This window comes from Danio aesculapii, chromosome 3 (assembly GCF_903798145.1).
Source record: "Danio aesculapii chromosome 3, fDanAes4.1, whole genome shotgun sequence".
In the NCBI taxonomy this organism is placed as follows: domain Eukaryota; kingdom Metazoa; phylum Chordata; class Actinopteri; order Cypriniformes; family Danionidae; genus Danio; species Danio aesculapii.
The window spans coordinates 12,965,582-12,977,960 of record NC_079437.1 but is presented as its reverse complement, the minus strand read 5'-3'; the positions used below and the strand labels follow the sequence as shown (position 1 = coordinate 12,977,960).

General features: G+C 35.6%; 2 protein-coding genes across 3 annotated transcripts in view; one reads left to right on the top strand and one right to left on the bottom strand.

Annotated features, from left to right (window-relative positions):
- The window catches only part of znf653 (zinc finger protein 653), a 38,618-nt gene extending 28,631 nt beyond the window's left edge, over nucleotides 1-9,987 (bottom strand). The window contains exons 1-4 of the mRNA XM_056453174.1: nucleotides 9,693-9,987; nucleotides 9,604-9,628; nucleotides 8,530-8,553; nucleotides 498-827 (exon numbers count right to left, since the gene is read on the bottom strand). Coding sequence (XP_056309149.1) covers nucleotides 498-827; nucleotides 8,530-8,553; nucleotides 9,604-9,628; nucleotides 9,693-9,965 — 652 coding nt within the window. The 5' untranslated portion in view covers nucleotides 9,966-9,987. The remainder of the gene's footprint in view (nucleotides 1-497; nucleotides 828-8,529; nucleotides 8,554-9,603; nucleotides 9,629-9,692) is intronic.
- Nucleotides 9,988-10,312: 325 nt separating this feature from the next.
- swsap1 (SWIM-type zinc finger 7 associated protein 1) overlaps nucleotides 10,313-12,379 on the top strand; it is a 25,195-nt gene continuing 23,128 nt past the window's right edge. For both annotated transcript variants that reach the window (XM_056453173.1, XM_056453172.1), the window contains exon 1: nucleotides 10,313-10,643. In XM_056453173.1, coding sequence (XP_056309148.1) covers nucleotides 10,389-10,643 — 255 coding nt within the window. In that variant the 5' untranslated portion in view covers nucleotides 10,313-10,388. The remainder of the gene's footprint in view (nucleotides 10,644-12,379) is intronic.

Below are 12,379 nucleotides of genomic sequence, written 5' to 3'. Positions count from 1 at the left end.
TTGAATGGACAAAAATGTTTTAAAAGCGAAACATTTCTTGACATTCATGCAGTATAATCCTTTCTTCAATAAGCCTATTTTATTTTAACTGTATCAATGAAAAGTATTTTATTGTGTAAAGCTGCTTTTAAACACTATTGTGATAGGCCCTATACAAATACATTTAAACTGAAAACATAAATAATATGTATATTTAATATTTTTTCTGTCACTAGTGTCTATTAGCCATCATTAAAATCTGTGAACATGCAAATGTGTCTTAAAATTACTTTAATATTAACCTAAAATCCTCAAACAGTAATTTGACTATTCATAGCAATATTAATACAGACAAAAACGCATTACATAATAACAACAAGATCATAATTCATTAATAAATTATACAAAAAACAAACATTTTACATTAAAAACATTATATTTGATTTTCAGCTCAATCTAAATTCTACTCAGTGAAACATTTTAAAAAACAAACATACTGAAAGGTATTTTTCCCATACCCTGGAGGTCTCGGTGATTTTGTATCCTCCTCTTCCTCTTGTTGTTGTTTCTCTCACTGATAACGGTGGTCTTCTTCTTCCTCTCTGTAACGCTCTCCTCCTCTTCTTTCTCCACAGCACTGTCCTCCATGTCTGACTCAGACTCTCCCCCTGCAGGCCAGGGCAGGTACTGCACAAAGGAGTGACCGGCCGCACACTGCCATAAAGCAGACGTGGACAAACCCACGGTGGGCTCTACTGCCCGCAGCTCCGGCTCGTGAGGACACGACTGACAGTGACTCTGATACCAGCTCACCACGTTCTCTAAACTGGTGGCAGACACTTTCTTCCCTGCGGAAAAAGCAGACAGATAAACACTAATGTCAAATACATTCAGACTTTGAAACAGCAAAAATGCATCATAATGATCAACAAGACATGTAGCAGTAATTAGGGCTGAACGATACTGGGGAAAAAACATGCGATGTTGTTGAGTATTGCGATAAGGAAATTTCTTACGGTATAACATTTCCTTCGAAAAATGTTATTTTTAAATTATGTAATGATATTAACATAAACAAAAGATATTTTTGAGATATAATCCATTCCAAATTGGACTAAAAAAACGCTTTTAAGGTGAAAACATTTAGTCTTTAAAACACTTTGAGAGAGTGAAAACCTCAGCAGATATTCTGACTGTTGGCATATTCATCTCTCATCATTAGTGTTTATTTTCAGCTCTGTATTGGCCTCCTTTGTATCACTCCAGCCAATAGCAGAACAGCAACAACTGTAGAGGTGGGGATAAATATAGCATGACCCCATCTGATTGGTTGAATTTAGATAAAAAAAAAACTAAAAAAAAAACAAAGCATAAATGTCATTTTTCACACATGTCGGCGATACATTTAATATAATATATATTAAATATAATATACTATTATAGCAAGAGCATTCATTTTGTGATATATTGTGCAGCCCTTGTGGTTTTATTTATGCTCACTGTATATGTTCATAGACATATTAAACATGACATTATAACAGTCAAAATAAATACTTAATAAATAAAAAACTATCATTTCAAACTTGGACATGGTATTATTTTTACTAAATATATATAAAAAAACATGATTTCTATTTTAAATAAATGCTGTTAATTTCAGGCTATTTTATATCTAAAATGCTTTGGCATTCAAGTTTGCTTTGAACTTGAAAGAGAGAAGCAGATTGTACCTGTCTGTGTGTGCACATGGCTCCTGAATAACATAAAAGTAAGAGAAATAGTGGATTTCTTTATTCATTTTAACAGTTTTTTTACTTAAACCCATTGAAAAAGAAACAGTGTATAACAGGGTCATAATAAATAAAATTAAATTAAAAATTAAATAAATTTTTGCTTGTTACATAAAGTATTTATGTGATGTGGGTAAATGGTGTGTTTCAATCCGGCTACCACCGCAAGTATACTTCAAACCTGTGGGAAACAGTATTGCTTAAAGGGGCTAATAATATTGACCTTACAATGGTTTTTAAAAACTGCTTTAATTCTAGCTAAAATAAAACAAATAAGACTTTCACAAGCAGAAAAAATATTATAGGAAATACTGTGAAAAATTCCTTGCTCTGTTAAACATTATTTGGGAAATATTAAAAAAGAAAAAAAGAAATTCACAGGAGGGCGCAGAATTTTGACTTCAAGTGTTTGTAGATGTTTTGTTGATTAAATTAAACATTAGTGAAAACTACTGTAAAGAGAAACATTTCAAGACGTTTACGCAGTACATTTATTTCTTTAATAATGTAATGTAATAAAAATTGTTTCAGGAAAAAATATAGTACTTGTTTTATTCAAATACACATATTTTACACTACATTAAACACTAAATTAGTTGTTTCCTTTTTTAAAAATGATGTTAAGGCATGGCCTTTAAACAGATATTTCTGTGGGCATAAATTATTATATCTTTATTATATTCAACTTTTTATTCAAAGAATCCTGCAGGGGAAAAAATGCATAATTGCCGGAGAAAAAAATAACAGTACAGCTGTTTTCAACTTTAATAATAGTAATAATAATAATATGAAATGTTTCTTGACAGCAAAATCATCATATTAAATGATTTTTAAAGGATCATGTGACATTGAAGATTCAGATTGTATTAAAATATTGAAAAATAAACGGTTTACTGTATTTGATCAAATAAATATATACACCTTATTAAACTTAAGAAGCTTAATACTACCAAGCTTAAACTTCCATACGATATATTGACAAACACTACTTTTGAATAAATTATAAGTTAATCAATGCACAAATATAGCTCACCTTTTCTGTGAGCGCTGCACTGTTCATGAAGAGGTTTCCTCCTGTACACAACAACAAAATGCAACATATTACACCAGTCATTAAAAAAAAGAATCAAAGAATCAACTCTTTTTGTTTTACTAAACAAACAATATATAGGGAGAGTTCGCCCAAAAAAAGAATGTACAGTTAGTTTACACACCCTGAGGTTATTGAAGATGGCGACTTTTTTCTTAAATATAACATTAAATTTTGAAAAAAAAAAAGGTAAACATTGACAGAGACTGTATGAATCACCAAGGGCCACAGATTGAGCTCAAAATCATATTCTACACTCTTAGAAATAAAGGTACACAAGTTGTCACTGGGGTGGTACCTTTTCAAAAGGTACGCATTTGTACTTAAAGGGTCCATATTGGTCCCTCAAAAGTATATATCAGTACCTAAAAATTTAAGAGGAACACTTTTGTACTTTTTAGGTACTAATATGTACCCTTGAGGTATTAATATGGACCTTTTAGGTACAAATGTGTTCCTTTTGAAAAGGTACCACCCCAGTGAAAGCTCGCGTACCTTTATTTCTGAGAGTGTACAAAAGAAAGAGTCACCTACAACTTGGATAAACTTGAGTAAATTAACAGCAAATTTTCCTCATTGTGTGGACTTTACTTACAAGGCCAAAGGGTATAAAAAAAAAAAGAATTATTTTTAAATATAACGTCAAAATGAAAGTAGAAGTGGATTGTGGGATACTATAATATTGTATTTGCCAATATTAATTGCTCATGATCAACATTCATTATGTCATGCTGCTTGCATGATACTACTATTTTCTTTAAAAAATGCAGTGCAACTAGTATAGTAGGACATATGTACAGTAGGGAAAATAATAACAAGTATCGAACACGTCACCATTTTTCTCAGATATAATATGTTTCTGAAGCTGCCGTTGACTTGAAATTTTCCTCGGATGCTGGTAACAAGCAAAGAAATCCATATATGCAAAGAAAACAAATCTAATTAGTTTACAAATCAAGTTATGTGTAATAAAATGAAATGACGCAGGGGAAAAGTATTGAACACATGAAGAAAGGGAGGTGTAAAAAAGGCAGTGAAAGCCCAGACAGCAGCTGAAATCTCTCAGTATTCTTCAGCAACCCTCTGGCCTCGTCACTGTAAATGAATATTAGCTGCTTCATTCCAACATCTACATTAGCAGGATGGACATTTCAGCAAGACAATGATCCAAAAGACAGCCGAGAAAACTCTCAAATGCTTTCAGAGAAAGAAAATCAAGCTGTAGAATGGCTCAGCCAATCACCTGACTTGAATCCAATAGAAAATACAAACTAAAGATCAGATTTTATTGATGAGACCCACAGAACCATCAAGATTTTTAAATCGTTGTTAAATTGTGAAAGTCTGTGAAAAACTCACACCTGAACGATGCATGTGACTTCCTTCTCCATATGAGAGGCGTCTTTAAGCTGCCATCATCAAAAGAGCCTTTAATATAAAGTATTAAATACATTTCAGTAGTTAAAGACTCGCTCCTTGTGTCATTTCATTGTTATTCCACAAAACTTTTTTTTTTTTTTAGATTTGTTTTGTTTTATTTATTTTTTGTTTGTTTTTTGTTTGGGTTTTTACCAAAATTGTCAACTGTATATTATACACTCACTGGACACTTTGTTAGGTACGCCTAACTAGTACTGGGTTTTTGGCCTTCAGAGCAGCCTTACAGTGATAGTTCACCTAAAAATAAAAATTATGTCCTCATTTACTCACCCTTTACTTGTTTCAAACCTTTATAAATGTCTTTCTTCTGTTAAACATGCACACAGACAAAAAAAATTTCATAGTTAACGACTACAGGTTTTCAGCTTTCTTCAAACTTTCTTCTTAAGTCGTCACCAGAAAAAAGAATCTCATAAAGATTTAGGATCAATTGAAGGAGAGTAAAGAGTGAGTAAATTGTAATTTTTGGGTGAAAATCCCTTTAGTATCTTATTCAACAAGATTTTGGACACATTTCTCGGAGCCATTAGAACATATTGACATCACATAGGCTAGTTCGCTACAGATTTGCTGCTCAGTAATGATGTCAATCTCCTGTTCCAGCACATCCCAAAGCTGCTTTACTGGACTGAGATCAGGAGTATAGTGTGAACTCACAGTCATGCTGAAGAAACCAATTTGAGAAGATTTGAGCTTTGAGACGTGGTTTGTAATCCGACTGGAAGCAGACGTCGCAAAATGAACACACATACAAAGGATGTTTAAACCCCTTTGACACCCCTGTGTGTTCATTTTGTGATGTCTAATTCCAGCTGAAGATCAAATCACGTCTTAAAACTTAAATCTTCTCAAACTAGTGGACAGCGAGTTCAATTTTAAAGCTCATTTCAAGAGTTCCCATTTAGATATGCTTGGCGTTTAAAGCAGGTTTGGCATGCTGTCCCGGGAGAGAACCATGAGCTCGGAGATATTTGAGCCCAGGGCTCCTGCCCAGTCAATAAGTATACCAGGAGATCCGAGATCAGGTAGGTCTCGAGAGCTCCCCCTTTAGAAAAGGGAGGAAAAGGAGGAGATAGGGTGGAAGGGGGGATTCTTCCAAATGAAGATAGAGCAGTAGGAAGAAAATGATCCATTTATAGTAAACTAGGATCACTCTGATTGGATTATTACTGATTACAGATGAGCGGCCAGTCGTGCTCAATCATATCACGTGCTCCTCTCGAAATTAGTTTATGAAACTTCACTTGGTACTAAGTAGTCACTTGGTAGGGACAGAAATGTGCCAAGAAAAAAATCCATTACGCCAACAGCAGCCTGAACCACTGATATAAGACCGAATGGACCTATGCTTTCTGTCATTTACACCAAATTCTGATCAATCTTTTCCAAAATCTTCTATTGTCCGGTTTTGTTGAGCCTTTTCGAATTGTAGCCTCAGCTTTACTGTTCCTTTGCTCTAATTAGGACTGCATGACATGGGAAAAAACTGACATTGCAATATTTGTCATATTACGATATGAATGCAAATCCACCAGATGACTTAAATAGCTCAATTTAGAAAAGACATCAGCTTTAATTGGGAGAAGTTTAAGCATAAAATAATATATAACAAATTACAAGCATAGATGAATACAGTAGTGCAAAAACACAAATTAAATAAGCAGATTAAACTTCATCTTGACCACATCGACTAGCCTAACTACATTAAACTGTTGTCATGTGATTGGCTAGATATTTGGCTTAACAATCAGTTGAACGGGTGTTCCTAATAAAGTGGCTGGTGAGTATAATATATTACAAATTAAAAAATATCCTAATAAGATACTGTTCTGTACTGTTTTTTAAATATGTTTAAACCAGAAATGGGGTTTTATTACAGATATAACCATGTGCTTTTGTGGTATATTGATTACATCTTGATACTGATTTTTATTAACAGTTTTATAACCCATACCATGGTTTAACTATGGCTAGTGTAAGAATGATTGATAATTTGTGCTTACCAGGGCTTATTTACACAAAAAAAGTGAGTTTTTTTTCTAGAAACATCAGGTTAATTTGTGGTTATCTACCACATATAGATACACATATAATCAGTCATTATTCTTAATTGGTGGTGGTTTTCCCTGTTAAGAAGAGGCAAAATGTGTAACTTTTACTCTTGATCATAAGTTGGCTGCATTAGCATAATGAAAGGGTATTAAATTTGCCCGGACTGAATTGTTGAATTTTCCCAAAATAGAAGTATGCCAAAAATAAGATTTGTCACTTAAAATCTTTCTATTTGCTGAAACACAGAGAAAGTTGTGGCCAAACTAAGACTCAAAATCACCCCAGAGTGGATGAAAACATCCCCAAGGGTTAAATGTCATTAAAGCAAAAAAGTAATCAACGGCAACATCAGGTTACCACTTGCAAGAAAGAAAAGAAAAATTTTGTTGTATTAAAAACAGTTGTGCACACATCAGTCCACACATACATCAGTTGAACTGAACTGCAATGACATATTCAGCCAACACTGCAAGGTTATTTTAACATATGCATGATTAAATAGGATGCTTACATTGATAAAGTCTGAACCATGGTTAATTTGTGATTATCTACAAAAACAAGGACAAGTGTACTCTTCAAATTTACAACACTTTCGTTATGTTCATGACATTTATGCCCCATTGACTTCTATTATAATGATTTTTTTGTTTTTTTTTTGCAAAACCATGACAGCATATAATCATGCATTATTCTTGATTGTTGCTGGTATTCCCTGTTGGAAAAAGGTAAAGTGTGTAATTGTTTACTGTAGTAAATTTGCTAAATTTGAGTGTTTTGTTGAATTTTTTAAAATTTCCAAAGCATTATGTCAAAACAAGATTTGTCACCAAAAATCATTGCAGTTGCTGAAACAAAAAAAAAAAAAAAGTTGCCAAATTAAGACTCAAAAATCACCCCAGAGTGGATGAAAACATCCCTAAAGGGTTAAATGTTAAACTGAACTGTGCAATGACGCATTCAGCCAACACTGCACGGTTATTTTGACACGTGCATGATCAAATAGAATGTTTACATATAATTTATAAATTGTGAACCATAGTTAATTTTTGGCCATTTACAAAAAAACATGCTTTGTGTGTGTTATTTGTGGTAGAAACATGTGGTTAACTATCATTAGGGTAAAGCAAAAATTGAATCAACTGCAGCATAACTAACCAAACCCTAACAAAGAACCAAACCATGGATAATTTCAGGTTATCTAAAAAAAATCATGATTTGTGTGTGTTATTTTAGTAAAAACACATGGTTAATTATTAGGGTAACATTAGGGTATGAGAGTATAGGGCCGCAGGATATTGGACAAAAGCTGACATTGTGACATTTAGTTTGTCTGGGATAGATATTGCGATAAATATAAATATAATTTTACAAGAAGATGACTTATCACTCTATTTGGAATGAATTCATCATTTTACATTGGGATTATTTTGTAGGAGTGTCTGTATAAAATACAATACAATTTGTTTTCTCTCCTGCCTTCTGGCAGGCGCTTCAGGCTCCCCCGGACAAAAACCAGCAGACTGAGGAACAGCTTTTTCCCCAGAGCTGTCTCCCTTTTGAACTCTGCCCCTCACTGACTCTTTTGCCCCCCCAATACACCCCCCACACTCCTCTAACTTATACTCCTCACAATCACTGCACTATTTAACATTTGCACATTTAAAGTTTGCACATATTCATTGCACTAATTCACTTACTTGAACTGTACATACCCACTGCACATGGACATTTGTAATTGTTTATCTATCTGCACACTCCTGATTATTAACAGCATCCTGTACATATATTCATTTATTGTAAATTACTATTCATAGCTAATACAACCTGTATATAATGTTCATAGTACATCCATCTGTAAATATTACCATCGTTTTTCTATAACTGCACTTTATAACTTATACCTGTATCCTGCACTTGCTGCTATTGCACTGCTGGTTAGACCTAAACTGCATTTCGTTGCCTTGTACTTGTACATGTGTAATGACAATAAAGTTAAATCTAATCTAATCTAATCTACAATTGAACAGATACAAATTAATTTGATGGTTTTCTCTGTAATCTAACAGCAATGAGGTGCAGACATTCATTAATATTCTATAAAATAACACTGTGTAGTGAAAAGTCTTCATTGTATAAATAATTAAATAGAAGTAATTTTGGTTTAAATACCAGTATAACCTCTTGGTTTAAGTTTGCTTAAATCTTACAGTCACAGGTCTTAAAAACACATCCAAATGAAAATTATTTTAAGGTCAAACTAAAAATACTTAAAACTTACAATAATATTGCCAACAATAATTTACGACCAACAGTCAATCTATGTGTACACCTATTCATTGTCTTATATGCATTACTGTCGACATTGCCAATTGTATATTGTCTTGTTTTTTGGGAGTATGTTGTTGTATTTTGCACTGTCTGGAGCCATGCACCAAAGCTCTTCACTCATCATAGTACACGTGCTGCTGATCATGTGACAATAAAAGTGATTTGAAACTTTGCGATGACCTCAAAAATCGCATGTTCTGAACTGTGGTGCTGATCAGCTATAATCCCCACTTGACACTGCTGATCCTGCAATGTGACTATTGTAGATTGACACATTTCGATATTTTAATGCTAACGCAAAATATTCTGCAGCCCTATTAGGGTATATAAAAATTTTAATCAACTGCAGGATCAAGTTACCAAATGACACTTGCAAGAAGTAAGAGGAATTCTTTGTGGTATTAAAAATAGTTGTGCGCACATGCATCAGTTGAACTGAACTCCAATATTGAGGTAAATTTGGTTTTATATTTGCACATTGTGACTTTCTCTTTAATGACAAAATTTCAGAAGGGTATTATTTGCAAATCCTAGTACTGGGTTGCAGCTGGAAGGGCATCCGCTGCGTAAAACATATGCTGGACATGTTGGCGGTTCATTCCGCTGTGGCAACCCCAGATTAATAGAGGGACTAAGCCAAAAAGAAAATAAATGAATGAAATTCTAAATAGTTAAATCATATTAGCAGCCAATGACCAAAGTACAACATTGTTTACAGTCAAAGATAGTGCTAATGGTGTTTTGAGGTCATGCTTACATGTGATTTGAGACAAAATATTCAAAATACCATTGTTAACAATATAGGGAGCGTGCCACAAGCTATCACTGAACGAATGTGCGATTATAAACCCAACTTCACCTCACTATAGTTGTGCACACATCAGTCAACACATGCATCAGTTGAACAGGACTGTGCAATGACACGTTCAGCCAACGTTGCACGGTTATTCTGACACATGCATGATCAGATGCGGTGTTCGCATGTCATTAATAAAGCGTGGACACAAACCTGCCGTATTCTGCTGGTATTTCTCTCCGTATGCAGAATTGAGCAGGATTAAATACTCTGCGAGTCCCGCGTCGCTGAGGCTCGTGCGCCGGCGCAGCTCGCTCCAAACCTGATGCGCTTCTCCCAGATAAACCCGCCGAACGTCGTACTTTTTCCGCGATTCAAGCCTCCGCTGAGCCCGGTCAGCGTCTGTCAGCCTCGGTCGGCCCCTGCAGCGGCGTAAAATGGCTTTAATTTGCTCTCCGGTGGCTCTGGAGTCTGTGTTTACCGCCGCCATGTTTCGCGTCAGCTGTTGGGTTGTTATGTTTTGTATTAAAGGGAAGTGCGCTGTCACTGTGTGGCCTTAAAGGAAGTGGATTTATTTTTAATTATTACTATTTTATATTATTTCTTTTTTATTGTTTATGCTGTATTGTATTGCTGTTACATGATTAATGCGTAAAATGTACGCTAAAATTGTATTTTCGCAATTAAGACGTGGATAATTTGAAACTTATGTGAACCGACATTTTGACTTGACCAATCAACGATAAGCTCTCTTTTATGATAGCCAATCGGATCCGTCGTTTCAGCAGCACGGCAGTTGACGTCAGTTACGCGGGAGAAAAAAAGACTAGTGAGTTGTCTTCTTCACGATTATGCTGTGGATGTTAAAAGTCGTACTGTACGTACATTAAAATTAATAATTGCCGTAAGTGTTATGGCTGATGTTTTAGGAGTCGTTTTCAGACGGTTTGCGTCAGGAACCCGTGATTTAATATTTCCCTTTGATATAGAAGGCAACACGCTGGTGCTCGGGGATGTAAATACCAGCAGGTCTGTGTTGTTTCTCGCAGCGGTCACAGCTGCCACTGATTTGGGCCTCAAAGTGCTGTTTTTCACACAGAGCCCTTTTCAGACTCTACCGGTGTCTCTGAGGGCTTCCGTGCCTGGACTCAAACTAGAGAGTCTCAAGGTAAAATCAACCGTTTCTTTGAAAAGGGTCAAAGATATCTGTTAAAGGTCCCTTGAAATTAAAATAAAAGTTTTTTAGATGTTCATATTAGTATGTTAGTCTTAATGATGTCTATAAGCTGGTGTGCTTCAAAACAGTGACACAATTCACATTTATAAAATATAAACATCCAAAGCTTGCAGTTTATTACTTCCGCCTAAATGGATTAACTGTTTTTTTGACGTCACCTTATACTTCAGTTTCTCATCTAATCTGACTAAATTCTGACGTCAGCACCACCCTGCTACAGACAACTTTTCAAGCTTATTATTAGAAATATGCTCCATGACAAAGAGTTAATCTGTCTGTTTCTTATATTATAATCCACACTAAATATTATAAACAAATAAATATGCAAAAATTTAAAGGGCACCTATGGTAAAAAATGTACTTTTCAAGCTGTTTGGACAGACATATGTGCATGTATGGTGTATAGACCGTCATATTGGGGTGATATAAGCACACCTAGTGCTTTTTTTTTTTTCTTCAAATAAACAACATAAAAAATGGTGGACCAATTGGAGCGGTTTTCAAACCGACCGCAACTTTACGTAGGAGAGCGGTCCCCCCGCCCACCAATATTGATTGACAGGCGCGTCACCATATCCTCAGTTTGTTGATTCACGTCCGCCTTTTTCAGCGTGAGTCGAAGCGATATCACTAAAGGAACACCCTAGCTCTATTTTTAGATGCAAGGCTCATTGGGCTCAACACAAGAGCAGTATTCTCCACATTATTGCTCTAATCGGAATTATTGGTTGTATCTTTAGGTAGGTTTGCAAACATGTGTACTTCTCATTGAGTCTACCTTATACTTCAGCCGTATGCATTTCTCGTGATCCCAGAAGCTCCCTGTGATCTTAACTAGCATGCGTTTTAGAATTCTAAACATAGGTTTCTATTAGGGTACACTCAAGACGACGGCTGGGCGCCGTGGCGCGACGATTCGGGACACTTCATGTTTCTGCTGCGCCACAGAGAGTGTCTGGTGTGCCGTGTCGCAGCTTCGAGCGGCGCATCCCGTGCCTCAGTCAAAGTTAATTCAGTGTGTGTGGTTATTAGTTTCTGTGTACAAGCTTGGTACTTGAAACTAGCACACAGTTGGCTGTAAAACTGTACAAAGACACAAATGATTTTGTACTCTCTGCTTGGTCTGTGTCAGAGTCGTACATGTACAACTGAATGGTGATCCTCTCTCTCCTCTGAGTTTTCCTGTCAGACTCTGTTGCAAACACAGAGCGGGTGAGCTCATGGCCCCGCCCCCTTGTTACGTGGGCGGGAAGCCGAAACTAATTTACATGTGAAGCAACACACCCCTAAATCAGCGAACTGTGGACACGCCCCCAACATGACACTTTTTAACACATTATAATAAAAAAATCTGAACTGTGTTTTAAACTGAACCTAAACTGGCACACTTAGAAGAACCATAATATTAATATTAAATCATAAAAAAGAGGTAAACTATGTGCCCTTTAAATTTCCCCGATGGGGTCTGTCAATCTTGATCCAATAGTTTGACCATCACCGCCTTGCTCAGCTCGTTCGTGGCGTCCCCGGAGGAGTCAGTTAGTTCAAAAATAAAGTAAATGGGCTTTAAAGTTTAAATCGAAAATGTACGGGAGTGAGAAACAAACACGTCTACTTTATTAGCCCTCCCAACCTGAAGTCTCAAATGGACATTTGAAAAGTTTCAG